This window comes from Thamnophis sirtalis, unplaced genomic scaffold (assembly GCF_051295495.1).
Source record: "Thamnophis sirtalis isolate CommonGarterSnake01/CBP01778 unplaced genomic scaffold, rThaSir2_p1.2 scaffold_2, whole genome shotgun sequence".
NCBI lineage: Eukaryota > Metazoa > Chordata > Lepidosauria > Squamata > Natricidae > Thamnophis > Thamnophis sirtalis.
This window is the reverse complement of record NW_028261382.1, coordinates 118,358,661-118,380,067: the sequence shown is the minus strand read 5'-3', so window position 1 is coordinate 118,380,067 and position 21,407 is coordinate 118,358,661. Positions and strand designations below refer to the sequence as shown.

Below are 21,407 nucleotides of genomic sequence, written 5' to 3'. Positions count from 1 at the left end.
GTATAAACATTAAGTGGAAAATTTATTTTATACCAAATGAAATATTAGTACACAAAGACTTTCAGTTAACCCTAGATGGGGTTGAACAGAGGTGCAAGCATGGATGGGTAGAACAATTTTATTCTTAATACTCGTTTATATCTTAGTCTGCCCATCAGGATATATATATTTTTTAATGTGATAGATTGGGTAGTAATGCAAATTATCTTCATTTGGCACACAATAATATTGGTCTAAACAGTAAGACTTCTGATTTCTATAGCTGATTTCTTTGAGATTATTTCTACTGAAGTGATATTGCAAAGTGACAGGATTTACAAAGATTTCTGGCATGAAATATTTGTTTATTCCAATTATATACTTATGTTTTCTTTTCAAGTCAATTTATTTTCCAAACAATTTAAGAAGCTGTTGCTTATTATTAAAATACATTTGCAGTACAGCCATAGAAGCATGTCAAGTATTCTTTGAAGACATAATGTTATCCTAATTTTTAAAATACATCTGTATTAATAGTTCATATTTCATATAATGTCCAGACTGATGAAGAAAAACAATAAACAGGCAAAGGTGCTTAATGTGTTCCCTGTGTATCAATTTTCTCTTGCAATTCTATTAATATTTGAAATCTGAAATAACTCCCACAAGCTCTGTGGAATATGGATAAATTCCTACATGTGATTCTCTACGTTCCTTCATCTATTGTTCTCACAATGTCTTCATTCAAGGCACATTTTAATAGTCACCTAATCCTGGAAATGTTCTGTCAGCCCAAATAATAATAGAAATCCAGGAAACTATCTTTCAACAATATTTTCATTTAGCACACACATTCAAATGCTATTCATAAAGTTAAATGATGGCATATCACCTCATAGCTTACTGGACCTATAGGAAAAATTGAGGCAAATCTTTCATACTGGACACATTTAAAATCTGGTCCAGTAGCTTTTGCTGCAGAGCAACTCAGCACCTCATCACCTTTGACACCAAGGAGCAGCTGAATACAGAAGAAGAGTTAGAAATTCTCCTAGTGTTCCCTTTTTATGTCCTCTTCAACCGTTTCCCTGTTTTTAAGACTGCTGATCAATTTCTTCTTTCTCCCTGCTTTATCTTGGCATACAATTTCTTTTACCTCAAGTATTACCTATAACCTTCTCCCTCCCCTACAAGCAAGTCTCTTGCGGTTAAATGACCAAAACCTGTTTCACTAGTCCGATTCAGGTCTGATTCCCATTTTCCAGCAACATAAAAAACACTTCCTCTAACAATAGGCAGGGAAAAGAAGAAGAAAAAAAATGTTGTTGGAAGCATATTTGTATTCTATGCAGCAAGCCAGCTACCTACTGAACTAAATTATGTATGGTTGGTGATCTGATTTATCAGCCTGCCAGTGTAGTTCAGAAGCAATATACCAGAAACAAACGGGGGGAAAAAAAGAAGACTGCCACTGTTTTAAATAGCAAAACACTATGAAACAATAAATTTCCTCTTATAATAACTGACAAGTCATTCTGTCTCAGACATGGGTGTGTGTGTGTGTGCACATATGTATATTTATATATACATATATGTATATGTGTATATATGTGTGTGTGGACATATATATAAGTGTAAAATATCTGTGTATGAGTGGGTGTTTGTGTGGGTGTACATCAGTGGTGGGTTTCAAAAAAAATTAGAACCTCTTCTGTAGATGTGGCCTACTTTGTGGGAGTGGCTTGTCGGCCATGTGACTGGGTGGGTGTGGCCAACTTGTAAAATGTGGTGAAACTCACTTAACAATGCTCTTGCTTAGCAACCAAAATGTTGGCTCAGAAACTCTGGCATTTGAAGCACGCAAGTCTTAAAGTTGTCAAGTTACAAGACCCTTGCACACCTAATCCTTTAGGAAAAAAAGCCCAGGGGTGTTCAAACTTGACAGCTTTAAGACTTGTGAACTTCAACTCCCAGAATTCCTCCTCCAGTCATGTTGGCTCTGGAAATCTGGCATTGAAATGTGCAAGTCTTAAAGCTATCAAGTTACAAGACCCTTGCACCCCTAACCCTTTAGAAAAAGAAAACCCCAGGGGTTTTCAAACTTGACAGCTTTAAGACTTGTGGACTTCAACTCCCAGAATTTCTCCTCTCACTCTTCATCTTGATGATGTGCGGATGGGCAGGCGGAAGGAGCCGGAACTTGTTCTAAACGGCACTGTAGATTTGTGAAACCTCTTCTATAGAAGAGGTTAGAACTGGCAGGAACCCACCCCTGGTGTGCATGCATGCGCCAGGTTTTCATTTGCCAAACGCTACACTTTTATCATTCTGAGCATGGATTCCCCTCCAGTTTTCAAACTCAGGCCTCACTTTCATGTCATAAGCATGTATCTAATAGAGATCAATCTTAGGATGAGTTAATCTCTCTAGAGAAAGCTTTATTTAAATCAAATCAGCATTGAATAGCTTAGATTAAATCCAAAACATCTGATCTGCAAATTAATCTATTTAAACACACTCCGGGGAGCAAGGGCAGAAAGAAACCTGAATGTTTTGGTTTCATCCATCTCGGCTGAAATCTTGGAATGAACATAAATCTGCTTTTAGTTAACTGCATTATCCAATCCACTCAAAAGTTTCATTTGTTGCTGAGAAGTTCAGAGCACTTTTATTTGATTACACAATTACTGGAAAAGAGGAATGATATCTCTCTCTATCTCCTGGTAGATTATTTGCTGATCTAATATGCCTTAATTCTAGAGGGGACATATTTTAAGGCAACTAAAATCTAGGAGTAGACATAAAATAAACTTGGGATTTAAGTATTGAATGGACGTTGCTATTTGTCTCATGAAAGAAGAAAAATAATGCAGTAATGAATCAGAACAAATAGATCAGAGGTAGTATTCAGCTGGTTCTCTCCAGTTCAGGCGAACCGGTAGTAGCTGCTAGGGAAGGCTCCACCCACCCATCCTGATGTAATGTGTGAGCATTGCACATGTCCAGAAGGTGGTGCACATGCACAGACGAGTGTGCTCACATTTGCGAACTGGTAGGGAAGGTAAGTGAATCCCACTTCTGAAATAGGTACTCTCAAGATGCTCATATTGACTTACTTGGGAGTAAGCTATATGGACCATCAACAGTAGTGTTTAAAAACTGAGTAAATATTTAAAATTGTAGTTAGTGGAATTCATTAAAGGCAAATTAAGCCTTAAATGAATAAAAAGAGTACATAAATAATCAGCCCCTGCCCCTACAAAAAATAAAAAAATCCCAAACTATAGACAGCTATAATGTGAAAAAGGCTTATTTGTATAATATTGTGCTAAACATTTTTTTAAAAAATACATTAATAGAACAAAGGTTTCCAAAATATGGGAAACAATCACTATACATTATTTATTAAGCATTAAGTCAGCTACCACACAGAACATTGTATCAATTCTAGGTTCATTTTAAGAAAATTGTTAAAATAGTTCAGCAGAGAGGTTCAGAAGAAAAAAGTGAGGTTATCCTATAAAAAGTGGGGTCCTTAGTGCTCTCTGAGCTTGGTTGTTTTCTTGCAAACATTTGATTACCTAACTATGTAATATACATGCTAGAGGGGAGTGGGGTAAGGGAGTGAGATTTGCTCTGCAAAGCAATTCACTTCTGCACGGATGATATTACCTAGCTGGGTAATGAAACATCAGCAAAATAAATAAATAAATAAACACCAGCCAGGGACCTCCCAAATTTCAATCCTGAGCTACAAATATTCTCTATCTTTCTACGGTGGAATACAATTCCTAGATCCTGCAACTTTGCCAGACCAATTCTCGAATGCAGCAGATCTGCCTGGAATCCACACTGTATATTGGACATTAATACCATTGAGCAGGTCCAGAGGTATTTCATGAGAAAAGTACTCCACTCCTCTGCTCACAATAGAATCCCTTATGCTACCAGGCTCGAATTTTGGGCTTGGACAACCTGGAATTACGCCACCTACTGTCTGACTCTAAGCATAGTACACAAAATTGTCTGCTACAACATCCTACCTGTCAACTACTACTTCAGCTTCAATCTCAATAATACATGGGCAAACAATCAATACAAACTCAAGGTTAACCACTCCAAATTCGTTTGCAGAAAATACAACTTCAGCAACAGAGTGGTCAGCACCTGGAATGCTGTACCTGACTCCGTTGTTACATCCTCTAACCCTCATAACTTTAACCTTTAACAGTCTATCGTGGACCTCACTCCATTCCTAATGGTCTGTAAAGGGGGCTTGCATAAATGCACCAGGGTGCCTACTGTCCCTGTCCTACTGTCCCCATTTATTTGTACTCATTTTCTTTATCCATGTCCTTGTTATCTTGTACATGTTTGACAAACTAAATAAAATAAAATAAATAAAACTTTAAAGGAACTGGGATGTACAGTATATAGAGAGGGAAGAGAGATTTCAGGAGAGGTAATTGATCCACAGTGCTAAAAGGAAGGATCTCGGAACCCCAAAATAGGAGTAAAAATGGGATATGTTAGCGTCTTGATCTCTACTGAAGAACTTACTTAATGAAGTGCCTCTCCGAGAAAGATATAATAATAAAAATAATAGTTTGGAGAGGTTCAGACATATAGTTCTGTTTTTAAGTGGTCATTATGGAATGGCACATGTAAAACTATTACATTTTTAAAAATTAGAAACACCCAACATGATTTTTCAGTAAAATGCAACCCCCCCCCAAAAAAAAAAAACCTGAATAATGTAAGCGGGCTGAGAGAGAAGGGAAGGGGTCAAGGTCATCCATTGGCTTTGTGCCTAAGACGGGACTAGAACTCACGGTCTCCTGATTATTATTATTTTAGCTTGGTACCTTTAGGCAAACATAGAAAAGGGATAAAAAATAATAAATAAATTTAATGAATTTAAAACAAAAAATAAACACATTCTAATGCATTAATTCATTTTATACCTCCCTTTTATTATTTTAATAAATAACCAAGGCAGTGAAGTCACACAATACTTCGTCTCCTCCTTCTCCTCCTATTTTTCACACAATAACAACCCGTTAGGTCACTTGGGCTGAGAGAATGGGATTGATCCAAAGTCACCCAGCTGACCTTCATGCCTGAAGCGGTACTAGAACTCACATTATCCTGGCTTCCAGCTGGTCTCTTAGCAAACTAGTCTCAAAATGGTCTCATTTCTGGCCTTTATTTATCGTTCTCTATACTGTTCTGTTTTCACATATATGTGTTTTCTATTTCTCTTTCTCTCTTGCTCTATACACACACACACACACAGCAAAATTGCCTTTTGCTATTTAAACATCCTACTTCATCCTTTTCAAGGATCTCATCAAGTTATCCAGTTATGACTCTCTCCATTTTTCTTCTTGACATGGTCATTCATCTTCTCGATATTTATTTTACTATTTGATCATCATTTTTCCCTCATTCACATGCTTCTTCACTTTCTAAATGCAATCCACATTCATTCAATACTCATTCTTAACCTTATCATGTTTTATAGCCCACTTCTTCTTAAGTAACTCCAATTCAACTTACTTTTATGTTTCTCTTGACATATCCATATAACACTTAAAAAAATAGAAAAATAATTGCCTTGAGTTTTAAACCCAAGCCACATGCACGGTAAACATCCTCCGAGAATGATAATTCTCAGGCAGCACTACAAATAGTAAAGACAGTATGATTATTCTCTAATAAGACTGAGGAACAAAGAAAGAAGCAGAATCTAACACTTGAGTTTTGTCTCAACTGCTCCCTTGGACCAGGTTTGTGGTCCACTTGATCTGGTTTCCTTCCTTCTGGCCCCACCCAATGGGACCGTTTGTTCATTCTAACCAATATCTGATTCCACTCTTTATCTCCTTGGGTCTCCTACCCCTTCAGTGTCAACAGGTGGAGGGCACTGATCTCAGAGACACACTCTCTCCTTCTCTTGACACCCTAAGATATGACACCCTATATTAGTATGATTAAAGTAATCAGCAAAACCTGTCAACATAAGACCCTAGTTTGGTTCAGGCTTGAGGCCTACTCTGGTTCAGCCTGCTCTCTCACTTTGGGATGAGAGGAGGAGGAGGAATCGGGCTGGGTAGAAAGCCCTCTACTGGCTAGTGGGAATGGCATAGTAGGATACCTGTAACTGGGTGAGCAACAATGAGTAAAGTTGTGAATATGAATGGGGGATACTCCAGTAATATATCTTGTAGTTTGTTTGTATGAATGTATGGAGGAGCTCTTAGCTGGGATCTGGTGACACTAGAGTGTCCCAAGATGCTCAGTACCTCCCACTGATGTTTAGTAGGGACAATAGGAATGCAATGGCACAGTGGCTAAGATGCTGAGCTTGTCGATCAGAAGGTCAACAGTTCAGCAGTTCGAATCCCTAGCACCACACAATAGAGTAAGCTCCGGCCCCCTAGAGCTGGAAATGATTGGCCTGCATGTGCAGGAGACTCTTTACCTTAAGGACAATGGGAAATTTTTGTCACTGGTTGGGAGGGATTTGGTTTTGAAAATGTGGCTGACATTGGGGGGAGAGATGGAAGCAGACCACCTTGGCCTATCACCTTGTACTGAAGGAGAAGGGAGACATTGCATGAATTAAGTTCATTCCAATGTTGAGATTTTAACTGTGAATTCATATATCTGGATAGTATTTATAGTATACAAAAATAAGGATTTTCAAATGAAATCATTCTATAGTAACTACAGTATAGTGCGTGATACAGGGATGCTTCTTCTATGAATCTGGCATATATTTTATTTTATTATTTGCTATTCACATTTAAAGGATAGATTCAAAGACTAGCATCCTTTTAAAAAGAGGAAATAATACCAGAAGGAAAGCAGAAGGAGGGAGGGAGAGATGGAGAGAAAGAGAAATTGGCTCTGTAATGTTGCTTCTCTCTATATTTTGTTGAAATAAACTGTTATTTACAATGATAAACAGAATATTAAGGTATGAAAATTTCTTCTAAGTTACCATCAGAAGAAAAGAAATGACAGAACTGCTAATATTAAATCGGGAATAAATCTCTATTTATGTACACAAATTTATTCCCTTCCTTCCTCTATTATTGCATGTATTACCAAATATAATTTATGATGACTTAGATGGAAATGTTTCTGTTATAAGTGCCAAGAAACTCACTCATGGAATATTTATATAAACATAAAATATTGTGATATACGGTCCACATCTATCCATTTAGCTCAAAATCATACATCTAAATAATATATAAATAATACATCTAATATAATAAATGTTATAATATAATGTGATAATATAATATCTTTCCCTCTCTTTTTTAATCTGTATCTTTAATTTCCTAAGATTCTTAAATACAGAGGGAGAAGAGACAGAAGGGAAATAAGCATAATTACAAAATAAATACATTAGCTTCTAGCATCATCTAGAAGTTTCTTTTGGCTCCTTGGTTGATTGATTATGTGTCTAAAGTCAAGAGTTAACTCTTTGAGATCACAATATTTTTCATGATGATCTGATCCCAGCCTGATACTCCATGACTTCCAACTATGAACCCATTGTTATTGTAATTTAGTAGATTCATCTTGCTATTGTTCATTCTTTTCTCCTCTTTCCTTTCATTTTTTTCTGAAGACGTCTAGGTTTTTGCATGATGTGTCCAAAGTGGGATAATTTGAGCCTTGAGAAGATCTCTGGATTGTTTAATGATCCACTGTTTCTTTTCTTGGCTGCCTATGGTATTCTCAGACATGTCTCCAACATTCCAAAGAATTCGGGTAAGGGTAAAGATTCCTCTCAAACATATGTGCTAGTTGTTCCCAATTCTAGGGGGTAGTGCTCATCTTTGTTTCAAAGCCGAAGAGCCAGCACTATCTGAAGACATCTCCTTGGTCAAGTGGCTCACATAACTAAATGCCAAAGGTGCATGGAATGTGTTCATTGTTACCTTCCCACCAAAGATGGTTCCTATTTTTCTATTTGCATTTTTATGTGATTTCGAACTTCTAGGTTGGCAGAAGCTGGGACAAGTAATGGGAGCTCACTCTTTTAGGCGGTGCTAGGGATTCGAATTGCCAAACTGCTGACCTTTCGATCGACAAGTTCAGCGTCTTAGCCACTGAGTCACTGCATCCTTTTTCCAAAGCATTAATACTCATTATATCCTGATTTGCAGTTACATTGAGTAAGAATAGACAGGTCCATCATAATAGCTTTCAAAACACGAAGATTAGAAGGTTGGGAGAAAATTTAGGATAACAAAGACCATCCTGGGAGATTGCTGTGAATCTAACTCGTTTCCACTTTGATAAATTGATATTATTTTATGTGCCCATGCCATCACAGAATATATTTTTGTGGCATGTTTCGATTGGGTTTTTTTCTCTTTGACTAGCAAATCACCAAATATATCACAACTTAATTTTAATATCCCCAGAGTTCTAAACTCCTTTGCTACATAATTCAGGATCTCTACTTTCTCATCTTTGAATATTAATAATCATGGCTTTGACCTTACACCACTCCATATGTATATTTTCTTTTTCCTACGGCATGCTGTAGATTCAATAGAGTATTAAATATGTTGTTTTAATGTTGCTTGAGTCAGAATGATATTTTTGTATAGATCATATGGATTGACATTCAAAACTTAGTGCTATGCAGTGCTAAAAAGCACAAACAGAATGTCATATTTTCTCTAAAACCTGAGAAATATTTTTACACTTTCACAAATAAATGGACAGAATTATTTACAATTGAGTTGAAATAAATGTAAGCTAACTTTAAAACAGTTTTTACTAGCATATCATATTTGACAGCAACAAAACAGATGAAATTAGTACATAGTCATTATCTTCTATCATTCTTGGTGGGGTTTTTTTAAGTGATAGGAGCACTTTGGCTATATGTATCACTGCAAATTATGCACTATTTTGTTGTTTAAGCACTTGGTGGTTATTTAAAACTTGTGCTGCTTTAATTCTTTCTTCCCACATAGGAATACTGATGAATATTCACTGTTCTCCGATCTTGATAGCAGCATGAATAGCAAGTTCCCAGTTTGGCTTCAGCTCTGAAACTACTGAATATATTTTCCCCGCTCCCCAACTCAATCCCCACCCATTGACCCACTGTTCAGACTAGACAAGCGGCCTCAGGAAACTCATAGCAAATATGTATTGTGTGGAATTTTGTCTATAGAAAATGACTGGGTAGACAATGTTGGAAGTAAGGATGCATAATGTTTGTCTTCCTGCCTTTGGAATTATAATGCAACATTTGCAAACATAGGTCCTTAGTGGAAGGCAAAGTGAAATAATTTTATGAGTGTGTGCATTGCAATGAATCAAGGAAAATGGGAATTTCTTGGACAAGGCAGCTAAAGTTCTCCAAAGGTACAGAAGAGAACACTAGAGAAAAAGAAAAACAAGGTTCTCTTTAAGGACAATGCATGGAAGTAAGTGATCCATTAAAAACAGAGCAATTTAAAGACATGGTGGCAGCAGAATTTAGAAACAAGAATTAGTCTTTCTCTCTCCCTCCAAAGACAATTAATAGCCGGCTAAGTGAAACTTGCTACTGACACTGTAATAGACCTTGAAGAAATCCAAGAAGCATCTTAAGAAAGAACAGCTGTGACATGATGGTAAATGATACCCTGCTGAAGGGTACTGAAGCATCTGTGTGCAGTCTCAATAAGACCTTGCAGGCAGGATATGTATTGCCTTTCAAGACCTCACAAAGAGATTACCAAAACTGACCATAAATTATACTTAGTTCATGTGGAGATGAAAATTATATCCAGAAGAGAACCTAGAAGAATATCTGAATACTAAATGGCATTGGATAAGGAAGAGGAGGAACTGGGAATATATTTGCAGCTTGGATGAAGGAGATGGATAAAACATATATATGTTTTTTATTTGTGCTGATAAATAAATAAAGGGAGACTAGTATAGATCTATTTCAAGCTATTTAGCTCTCATCAGCTAGCCATACCCTTACTGGGATTCGAACCTGTGCTGTATTGCAGTTAGCTTCCTCCCATAATTGGGGCTTACCAGGGGTTGTGACTCTGTGTGTGTGTGTGTGTGTGTGTGTGTGTGTGTGTGTGTGTGTATAAGATTTTTACAACCCCTGGTAAGCCCCAATTATGGGAGGAAGCTAACTGCTTCCATCATCTGTCAATCGGCTCGTCACAAGAGTCCATCACGACAGAAACCCAGTATTTTTTACTGTTGCCTTTGTTATATTTGTGTTTTTTTTATTTGTGCTGATAAATAAATAAAGGGAGACTAGTATAGATCTATTTCAAGCTATTTAGCTCTCATCAGCTAGCCATACCAAATCCCAGTAATACCAAATATATATATATATATGTATATGTATATATATATATATGTATGTATGTATGTATGTATGTATGTATGTATGTATGTATGTGTGTGTGTGTATATATATATATATATATATATATATATATATATATATATATATATATATATATATATATATATATATATATATATATATATATATATATATACACATACATACATACATACATACATACACACACACACACACATACATATACATACATACATATTCAGTTAGATTACCCTGTTAATAACTCAGAATATGAAAAACAAAGAATTAATGAAATTACTTTTATATAATTATATAGTTTCCTATATAGAGCTAGGATGGCTCAGTGATTAGAATGCAGTATTGCAGGCTAATTCTTTGACTGCCAACTGATGGCAGTTTGAGTCGTACAAGCTCAAGGTTGACTCAGCCTTCCATTCTTCTGAGGTCAGTAAACTGAGAACTCAGATTATTGGGGGCAATGCGGTGACACTGTAAACCGTTTAGAGAGGGCTGCAAAGCACTAGGAAGCAGTATATAAGTCTAAGAGCTATTGCTATTGCTAGGAAATGTACAGCAAGAACAATGCTTGGTTGCAGTGCAATTAATTACTGAATAACATCAATTACATAATCTTGTGCTCATCAGTTTTTACTCTAAGCGCTGATGCAAAATAAATGTTATGGTAGAGAACCAGAAGAACTTTGAAATGGACTTAAAGAAGTCATTGAGGATAAATGGGAAAAGCGTCTGCCAAATATGGAGAAATGGAAGAAAACAAACTGGATTTCAGAATAAACCAAGACATGAATTGCAGATTAGCACTTGGTATAGTGATGGCGAACCTTTTCGGCACCAAGTGCCCAAACTGGAACACAAATGTACATGTATGTGTGTGCTGGAGCCCCGGAAGCTCAAAGACCAGATGACCAGTGTGCGTGCACATGCGCATGCTGGCCAGCCGGTCTTCTGGTTTTGGCGCACACATGCGCACCAGCTTGATGGTCTTTGCACATGCCAGAGAGCCAGAAACCTGAAGACCAGGTGGCTGGTGCATGCATGCGCACTAGCCAGCTGCTCTTCAAGCTTTTGGGCTCCTGCATGTACATGCATTCCGGTTTGGGCACTCAGTGCAGAAAAGCAGCTGGCGATGGCATGTGTGCCCACAGAGGGGGCTCTGAGTGCCACCTCTGGTATGTGTGCCATAGGTTTGCCATCATGGGTATAGTAGTTATGAAAGCCTTAGAAGAGGTATTCAGACTCCGTGATATGTCTATATCTACAAAGATCAAAATAGTGCAAGGAATGGTATAGCTTGTATTACTCTATGGAAGTGAAGGTGGGACAACAAAAAAGCAATGAAGAATATTGGTGCTTTTGAAGGTTTCAAAAGGTGCTCACCAAACCAAAAAAGATAGCTTAACATTATTTTGGGATATTCTCTTATATTATACAAAGCACTATATGGTGGACTGATTTGAATATTTAGAATACTGGTTTTAATAAAGGTTGAATAAAGATATTGCTTGTCATCTGATGAATTCAGTTAGCATGCAGCTGACTGTCATAGCAAGATTTATTTATGAATCAAAATGTGTTTTGTGGCAATTCAGATAAAAAAAGTGGCTACTCCCGGTTATGACCCTACCATTGTATATGTATCTGACATAATTGCAATGTTATTATATAAAATTATATCCTGTATTGTTAACATCTCATTTGAATAGTCCAGTCTGGCAGAATTTTCAGTTTAGATTGACAATAAAATTGTTAATCTAGGAACAATTCCAAAGATGAGGTCAGGATAAATAGCAAGCTTTGTTTTACAGTTCTTACAGAATCTTTTATCCAAAGTACCCAAGAAAGAAAGCTTTTATTATTTAGTAGTCTGGAAATGTCATTAAAGAATTTCATTTTTTTAAAATATTGGGATAGAGTAGCTCTTCAAAATACTATATCATCTAAACAAACTTTGTAACCCTACATTTAGTTTTAATAGGGTTTTTACCATATCAGTTCTATCTAAAATAAAACAACACATAAGCTTTCATTGACAGAGTATTCTTTGCATATGTAAGCAATTAGGAGTTGGATTTCAATACTGCTCTAAAGGGATAAAAATATTAACATAATGCATCTAATTAAGAAATCTGAGCTAATTAAATTTTGTAGATCTATTTTTTCCCTAACATATGGTGAGGTGCTTTTGCATAACAAAATGCATTGATCTCATCCCACAATATGAATGACAAGCTTAGGATAGAGTACTCCTTCAATTCGCAACTTCAAATTAACCATTATTAAATTAGCATTTTAATGCTGGGTTATAATTTATAGAATGTACTTGGGAAAGAAAACTGTTTTGATCTGTGTATATTTTACCATGTCACTTATCTAAACATCTTCCATCCTTACAAAGATGAAGAAAACAAAATGACATTTTTTTTCAAGGATAAAGTCACCAAATTGCTGTACGAAAGACAAATGATGTATATTATTTTTTTTAATCCCACTAATGACTGGGGTAAATTAGGCTTTTAAAATAATTAGGCTACAGATATGTCTAAAGAGTGTAATTGTGTGAGAAATCATTGACAAATCTGAATCTTTTCACCATGGATAATTGACTCACTTAAGTGGTGATGTGAATAAACTTGCTACAGCAGACATTAAAACTGAAAGTATGATAGCACCTTGGATCTGACGAGAAACTGAAGCATCCGTGGCCTTTCAAATATTATCTGAGGTTGTCATCCCAGACTACTGACTGTGGCAATAACTGGAATCCCAAATCCAGATGGAGGACTGTAGTTTTTTTATTTAATTGTTTTATTCAAGTTCTGTAGCTGCCCTTCTCAGTCTAATATTGCCTCTGGAGCAACAAACAATATGGCAATTAAAACCTAAAAGCACAAATAAATCTCCTTTCCAAACCTAAGTAATCCATGGCACTGGAATTGTTTCGAGTCGTATCTAACTGACTTTATGATGAGTCTCTTCAATTTATTTCAGCTTACTGTTTTCTAACATGCTTTCACAAATGTATATTCACTGTACAATTTTTTTAAAAAAATACAGATGCAGTGTTAGTAATACCTGACATCATCTCACTGTCAAACTCCATGTAGCTCCCAAACCAAAGAAGCAAGAAACATACAAGTTTCAGAAAGGCATCTTTAATGCTAGCCTGAGGTAAAAACATAACCCTGAAAAGAATAAGTGTAAATCCCCAGTCAGACTCATGGTGAGTTGTTTAAGGCAGATCTTGTTGAAATACTTTATTCCTAATGTTGCCACTTCAGGGCTGGGTTAATTCTTCTCACCTAAACTGTACTTGTCCTCGCTTTCAGTGCAATATTTCCATTAGAAAGAATGCCGGGAAATTCATTATATTTTGAGAAATAAGAAAGCTATCTTATCCATGCTTTGCCTGGCCTAATATTACCCGCTTCAGCTGGTCCTTTGAGAGAAAAGATTTGATCCGTGCAATTGATTTTGTCAAAATGACAAGCAAAGGCAACTAACTCACAGTTTAGTGCTAGATACCTAATTTATGCATTTATTTTCTTTTAGCATATGACGTACATAACCAAGCAAATCTACACACACACACACACACACACACACACACACACACACACACACACAAACACACAAACAAATCTTTCCCTATCTAATCTGTTTATCTACTGGCATTTTTATATGCTTTTGAACTGCTAAGTGAGCAGGAGTTAGGGTAAAATGATGGAGTTCACTCTGTAACGTGATGTCATGGGCTTGAACTGGCAGAGTGCCAACTATCTGTGGCCTGAGGCTGATTGAGATTAACAGAATTGGAAGGGACCTTGTAGCTCATGTAGTCCAACACCCCACCCAAGCAGGACACCCTACATCATTTCTGACAAATGGCAGCCCAATCTCTTCTTGAAAGCCTCCAGTGATGAACGTCCCACAACTTCTGAAGGTCAGATGTTCCACTGGTTGATTGTTCTCACAATCAACCAATGCTGGCCATTAAAACTACTGTGCCATTGCACCCCGTTACTAGATTCCTAAAAAACATTTTCTGATGAAGACTAAAATGGATGTTTAACGTGCATGAAGGATTTTGTAGTTCTGATTAGTAACTACTAGTACATTTAAATGTCATTATGTTTTCCATTAGATAGTTAGGCTTTTTCCAATATCTTGCAAAATGTGGCTCCCATTGAATGAGACTTTCAAGATTTTGAACTTAGGGTATTATACAGTATACATAACAACTGAACGAATTAGATGAAAGAAACATGGCCTACATTCATCAAATAATTCAATTCATTAATCAGCAATACTTTATTTTTACTTCCATTTCACTAGTCAGTCAATTTTAGTTATACCACTGTTCCACAGAACTTAGATATCTTAATTCTATACCACAGAATAATATCTACTTGCAAATTAATACTGCAGTATGGCCTTATCTGAAATAGTAAGAATATTCCTGATAATAAAAGGATGTCATAAATATTATGGAGTTTCCCAAAAGGAGTACATAAACATATTCCTTCCAAATGTCATTTTATACTGATTTTTGCCTTTACAAAATTTAAATGAAATTCTTCATAACAATAATTTTATTATATATTAATATATTGAAATAAATATTGATTGGATAACTAGTTCAATGTATGTTATTTTTGTTATACAATTAAAATCTAATGAAAAATCCACCCATATAGGGTACTTTGAAAAGCAAATTGTACATTTGTGATGCAAGGACCATCAATTCCTACTGTTCTATATTTTGCACATTATAGATTAATAAGTATAGCACAAATAACTGATAACATCAGATTTCACATGAATTGAAAAGTGAAAACAATGACAATCAGATCATAATAACTATAAATTTCTAATGTTTTAGAAAGTTAAAAAACAAAATGAAGTCTTTATTATCCCTCTAGTATGAAAAATATAGTAAAAATACAGTATATATTTTAACGGTAACAACATTATATCCTGTTAATGAGTAGCTACAACTGGCAAAATAATAAAATGTAACTGATTCATATTATACACAATTGGGGAAATTTGAAATTTGCAAAATTACACTAACCCAAACACTATTAATACTTGTCAAATTGAAACTGATTTCCAAATTCCTAAGCTAGGTAGACAAGAAACTATTAGCATATCTGTTGTGGCCCAGCAGGAGCAGTTGGAGCTGCCACCAGACTCCAACAGCAAGAGGCCCTATGAGTTGGCTCTGGAAGATGTGGAGGACCCTGGACAGGGTTCCAACTCCGAGCAGGGTGCAGAGAGGCTGGTTGGCCACCAGGAGGTGCTTGAGGCCTGGAGCAGCGGTGAGAGCCAAAGGGCCTGAAGTCAAGCCTTGGAGCAGTGGGGAGGAGACAAGGCAGTGTGGTCCTGATGTCGTGCATTGGAGCAGTGGGGAGGAGACAAAGGAGTTGGTCCTGGATGCCCGGCACCGGAGGGCTAAAAGAACAGTTACGCAGTTACAGGAGATAATTGAACTCAGCTGGTGGTAATTAGGCTCCTCTCAAGACTATAAAAGGAATGGCTTTTCACAAGCTCATCGCAGGAATCAACATATTTACTAGAGTTGGAGAAGCTATTGTGGCTATCTTGGCAGGCTGGATTGCTGCCAAGGTTAGTCTGTGCTGGATTGCTGCCAAGGTCTAGTCTGTGTGTTAATAAATCCTTGAAGTATCTTTGTCTCGGCTTGCTTTGGTGTGTGAAGAGGGGAGTCAGAACACATATCTATGGTGTACATCAGGCATAAAGTACACAAGAGGTGTAGGAAATAATCCTACTACTTTTCCTTGATCATTATTAATTTCATTTTTTTAAAAAAGTATGTGGATTTGTTATCTTGGAGAAGCATTAAACTATGCAAAGTCAATCTAATTAGTAGCAATTAATTACCTTTTAGGCAACAGCTGGAATATTTATCTAACATATGTCTAGATGTTTTAAACAGTATAATTGAGTTGATTAAGTTGGTGGTCAGAATCTCAGCTCACCCACAGAACTAAAACTGATCACAGATTTTCAGAATAGTCCAACATTAGTAGCACCTTTCACTGAACAGATCATTCATACTAGAAACAGAGACCCCCTCCCCAAAATATGGCTGTTATTCTATGCTATGCTATCTATCTATCATCTATCATCTAGCTTTTTATACATACATACTTACACACATACACACAGACTGAATTAGATAGAGCCATTTAGGAAGATGCTATAAATAATAATTAAACTTAAATCACAGTTCACCCAAAGAAGTAAAAAAAGAAATAATTTTTTAAGTGAACTCTAAAATGAATTTATGAAAGCATATCCAGTCCAAATAATCTTCAGTAAACTGAAGCAAAGTTAAAATGACATCATTAAACTTCAACAAACAGTTTCAAGTAGGATTCAGTTACAGAACTACAACTACGGCTAGTCCTTGATTTGCAATAATTTGTTTGGCAACAGTTTGAAATATTAACAGCACTGAAAAAAGAAGTGAATGATCTTCACACTTATGACTATCACAGCATCCCCATGGTCATATGAGCAAAACCTGGGCACTTGGCAACCAATGTATTTACAATGGCTGTCGCATTTTAGGATTATATGATTGCTATTTGTCATCATGGTTTTCCAACAAGCTATGGCAATGAGGGAAGTCAAATTCGCTTAATGACTGTTTAGTTCACTTAACAACTGCCGTGATTCACTTAACAAGCATCACATAAAGGTTGTAAAATTGAACACAACTCATTTAGCAACTACCTTACTTAGCAATGGAAATTCTGATTCCAATTGTGGTCATAATTTGAGGACTACTTATATTGTTTTACCTAAGCTCACTAAAATCTTGTTCGGATGAAATCTATAGGATGTTACATGAAACCATTGGGGGAGGGGGAATCATACACATTTGTGCTATTTTCCAGAAGGAATTTGCTACCATTTTTAATACAACTGATTTCACTTACCATATTGTGGGTGGTTCAGAACCTTCTATTTCCAGGTAATCATATTTCTCTTCCATATGAAAATCTGTAAAGATGAGTGAGATAGTGTCTCCGGGTTCTGCCACAATTGTCCACGTACAGTCTGCATTATTGTGGTACTCATTTGGAAAATTAGGACTAGAGACGACACCACTGGATCCCCTCATTGTTCCTCCGCATGCATCTTCCGCTATCAAAGAGAACAAATGGGAAGTATACATCAGAAGAAAGTAAATGGAAACAGGTATTTTGTAGCTTATGGTAATGTAATTAACAGAATAGAATAGAATAGAATAGAATAGAATAGAATAGAATAGAATAGAATAGAATAGAATAGAATAGAATTCTTTATTGGTCAAGTGTGATTGGACACACAATGAATTTGTCTTTGGTGCATAACTTAAGAACTGCAGGAAGAAGAGATTAATATAAACCAGGCTAACTTCATCAACTTTTCTAAGAATCAGCTTTGTTAGCATCCTCCCCCCGACCCCAGCATTATTTTACAGCTATTTTATAACATGCAAAAAAGAGAAAAGCAAGACAAAATGCAATAGGCATTTATTCCCCTCTCAACTGCTTCTCTTCTTGCTTATCGTCTTAAGAACTGAAGTCTAATGTTGCTTATTTTCCTCTTGATTCCATTCTTTTGTCCCAGATATTTTAGACAGTCATATTCAAGTCATATAAGAATGGTGCAGTAGCCTAGAAGTGGAGCTCTTGCCTCAAAATCAGGAGGCTAGATAATGGCAGATATTTCTCTCTCGAGGCACTATGAGTAAATATCAGGTGTGAACCCTGCATTGGCAACAGGAAGGGCATCCGGCTAGTAAACACTCAATTCCATTCAGTTGACTCGACTCCATCCCGATGAAAAGGATTACAGGGTCATTAAAATGCATGCATGCATACATATCTTCGAGACCGTCTTCTGCCGCACACCTCCCTAAGACCGATAAGATCGCACAGGATGAGCCTTCTCCAGGTGCCATCAGCTGGACAATGCCGGCTGGCGACACCTTGGAGTAGGGCCTTCTCTGTTGCCGCTCCAGCCCTATGGAATGAGCTACCCCCAGAGATCCGGACCCTACCCACTCTCATGGCCTTCCGAAAAGCTATTAAGACCTGGCTATTCCGGCAGGCCTGGGGCTGTTGACCTCTGGATTGAGGTCCAGCCCCGCTTAGATTGGGTGTATGTTGTGTCTTTTTAAATTTGTCGTGTTTTATCTGTTTTTAATTTATTTTAATTTCTGTTGCTGTAAGCCGCCTGGAGTCCTCCAGGATTCGGCGGCCTATAAATGTAATAAACAGTTAAACAGTTAAACAGATACATACATACATACATACGTACATACGTACGTACGTACGTACGTACGTAAAGGTTCCCCTTGCACATATGTGCTAGTAGTTCCTGACTCTAGGGGGCAGTTCTCGTCTCCATTTCAAAGCTGAAGTGCCAGCACTGTCCGAAGACGTCTCCGTGCTTGTGGCCAGTGTGACTAAATGCTGAAAGCACACGGAACACTATTACCTTCCCACCAAAAGTGGTTCCTATTTTTCTACTTGCATTTTTGTGTGCTTTCGAACTTCTAGGTTGACAGAAGCTGGGACAAGTAATAGGGGCTTACTCCATTATGCGGCACTAGGGATTCAAACAGCTGAACTGCCGACCTTTCTTATTGACAAGTTCAGAGTTTTAGCCACTGAGCCACTGCGTACATACATACATACATACATACATACATACATACATACATAAAGGTAAAGGTTCCCCTTGCACATATGTGCTAGTAGTTCCTGACTCTAGGGGGCAGTTCTCATCTCCGTTTCAAAGCTGAAGTGCCAGCACTGTCCGAAGACGTCTCCGTGCTTGTGGCCAGTGTGACTAAATGCTGAAAGCACACGGAACACTATTACCTTCCCACCAAAAGTGGTTCCTATTTTTCTACTTGCATTTTTATGTGCTTTCGAACTTCTAGGTTGACAGAAGCTGGGACAAGTAATAGGGGCTTACTCCATTATGCGGCACTAGGGATTCAAACAGCTGAACTGCCGACCTTTCTTATTGACAAGTTCAGAGTCTTAGCCACTGAGCCACTGCGTCCCCACATACATACATACATACATACATACATACATACATACATACATACATACATACATGTTTGACTTTTTTTTTGTTAACTACATGTAAGACATTTTATTAATCTTGTTCCCAGAGTCAAAGTAAAATAAATTCATCTCAATGGGGCAAAAGCAAAAAAGTCTAATATTAGGCTGAATTGAACACAGCAAATATGGTCTGGTAATCTTTGGCTCATGGAACAGTTGTTTTGCAGCTGGCAGCAGAGATTTCAACTTGTTATTCAGAACACAGTATTGAAGTATGATGATGAATGGATATAGACTCCATCTATTATTTGGCAAGGTTAATCCCTAAGTAGTTCTTCAACATTTGCATTCAATGTTAGTCACAATGTTGCTTTCAGTTGAACTACTTTGGCTCTAATCTTCTAATTTAATTGGTCTGATATCAACAAACACATGCCAGGCCTATGCTTATCAGTACATTTCCAAGCTTGATTTTATTGAATGAAGCCTCACTGAATTTAATATGCCTTATTCCATAATTTTGCCTTTTAAGCATTTAGTACACATGTGATGAAAAGTGAGATAGTGATGTTCCCAATTCTGTGTCCACCCCTCCAAATGATAACGAAGTTAAATTGAGCAAAAAAAGAAACATACACGTGGATACTTGTGCATATTGTGTGGATTGATTTGAATGCCCAAATATACAGGCAACAGATTAAAGTTTTTCCCTGATTACTATTAGGAAGATTAATAGGAAAGGTGGCCATTTACCTTTCAGATTGTTTTTTACTGGCATCCTTCAGTCTCAAAAGTCCATGGTATCGTACTCTGGGAAGACGTCCTAAAACAGCATCTGGTGTGGCTAAAAAGGCCAATTTGAGAGTGGCAATCCCTTCCACATTGAGGGCAGATACATTCTGTCCCTTGCCCTGCCCCCCCGATTTTGCTGGTTCTGGGACTGCCTCTTTGCCTCAGCCTGCCAAACAAGTGTCTCTTCGAATTGGAGAAGGCCATGCTGCATCTTTAGCCAAGCTGAACGATCAGAGGTCAGGTTTTCCCAGCTGTTAATGTCCATTCCCAAGGCCTTTAGATCTCTCTTGCAAATATCCTTGTATCACAGCTGTGGTCTTTCTCTGGGGCGCTTTCCTACCTTCCAAATAGTCTAATGTTAATATGTAGGACAAGGATATGTCTGTTGTCTATTAATAATCTTGGCATAGCAATTGGCAACTGACAATTGGATCCAAACAACCAGCAGGTTGCTTAATTTCAGCTGTGCCATTATCTGCTGATTCAAGTAAATGGCAAAGAAGGGTTTTCTACTAATTTGTTAAAAGAGATCTTGGCTGAGGTACATGTCTTGTCACCAGCCCTACAAGATCTGGCAGATTTGTTATGTAGATTTATAATAGAATAAGATTTATAACTAAGCTATGCCAGCAAACTGGAAAAGAAAACACTCTGATTGTATTGACCATGTCAACTAGTGGGACATCCTTGAGAAAATGGGAATTTCAGAACTTTTCATTGTTCTTATTTGAAATCCATACACAGGACAAAAAGCCACATAACAGTCAGAACATGGCAAAACAGCATAGAATAGAATAGAATTATTTATTGGCCAAGTGTGATTGGACACACAAGGAATTTGTCTTTGGTGCATATGCTCTCAGTGTAAATAAAGAAAAATAAAATAGAATACATTCACACGAATCATAAGATACAATACTGATAGTGATAGTCATAGGTTACTAATAAGCAATCAAATCATAGTAGGAAACAAATAAAACAATATAAATGTAAAGATACAAGCAACATGGTTATAGGCATAAGTGGGAAGAAATAGGTACTACGAAGGATGAGAAGAATAATAGTAATACAGTCTTAGTAAATCATTTGGTAATGTTATGGGAATTAGTTGTTTAGCAGAGTGATGCATTCTGGAAAAA

At 37.0% G+C, this 21,407-nt stretch overlaps 1 protein-coding gene across 1 annotated transcript in view; it reads right to left on the bottom strand.

Moving 5' to 3' along the window:
* The window catches only part of CSMD3 (CUB and Sushi multiple domains 3), a 669,496-nt gene that overhangs the window by 415,838 nt on the left and 232,251 nt on the right, over window positions 1-21,407 (bottom strand). The window contains exon 5 of the mRNA XM_087706764.1: window positions 17,347-17,554. Coding sequence (XP_087562890.1) covers window positions 17,347-17,554 — 208 coding nt within the window. The remainder of the gene's footprint in view (window positions 1-17,346; window positions 17,555-21,407) is intronic.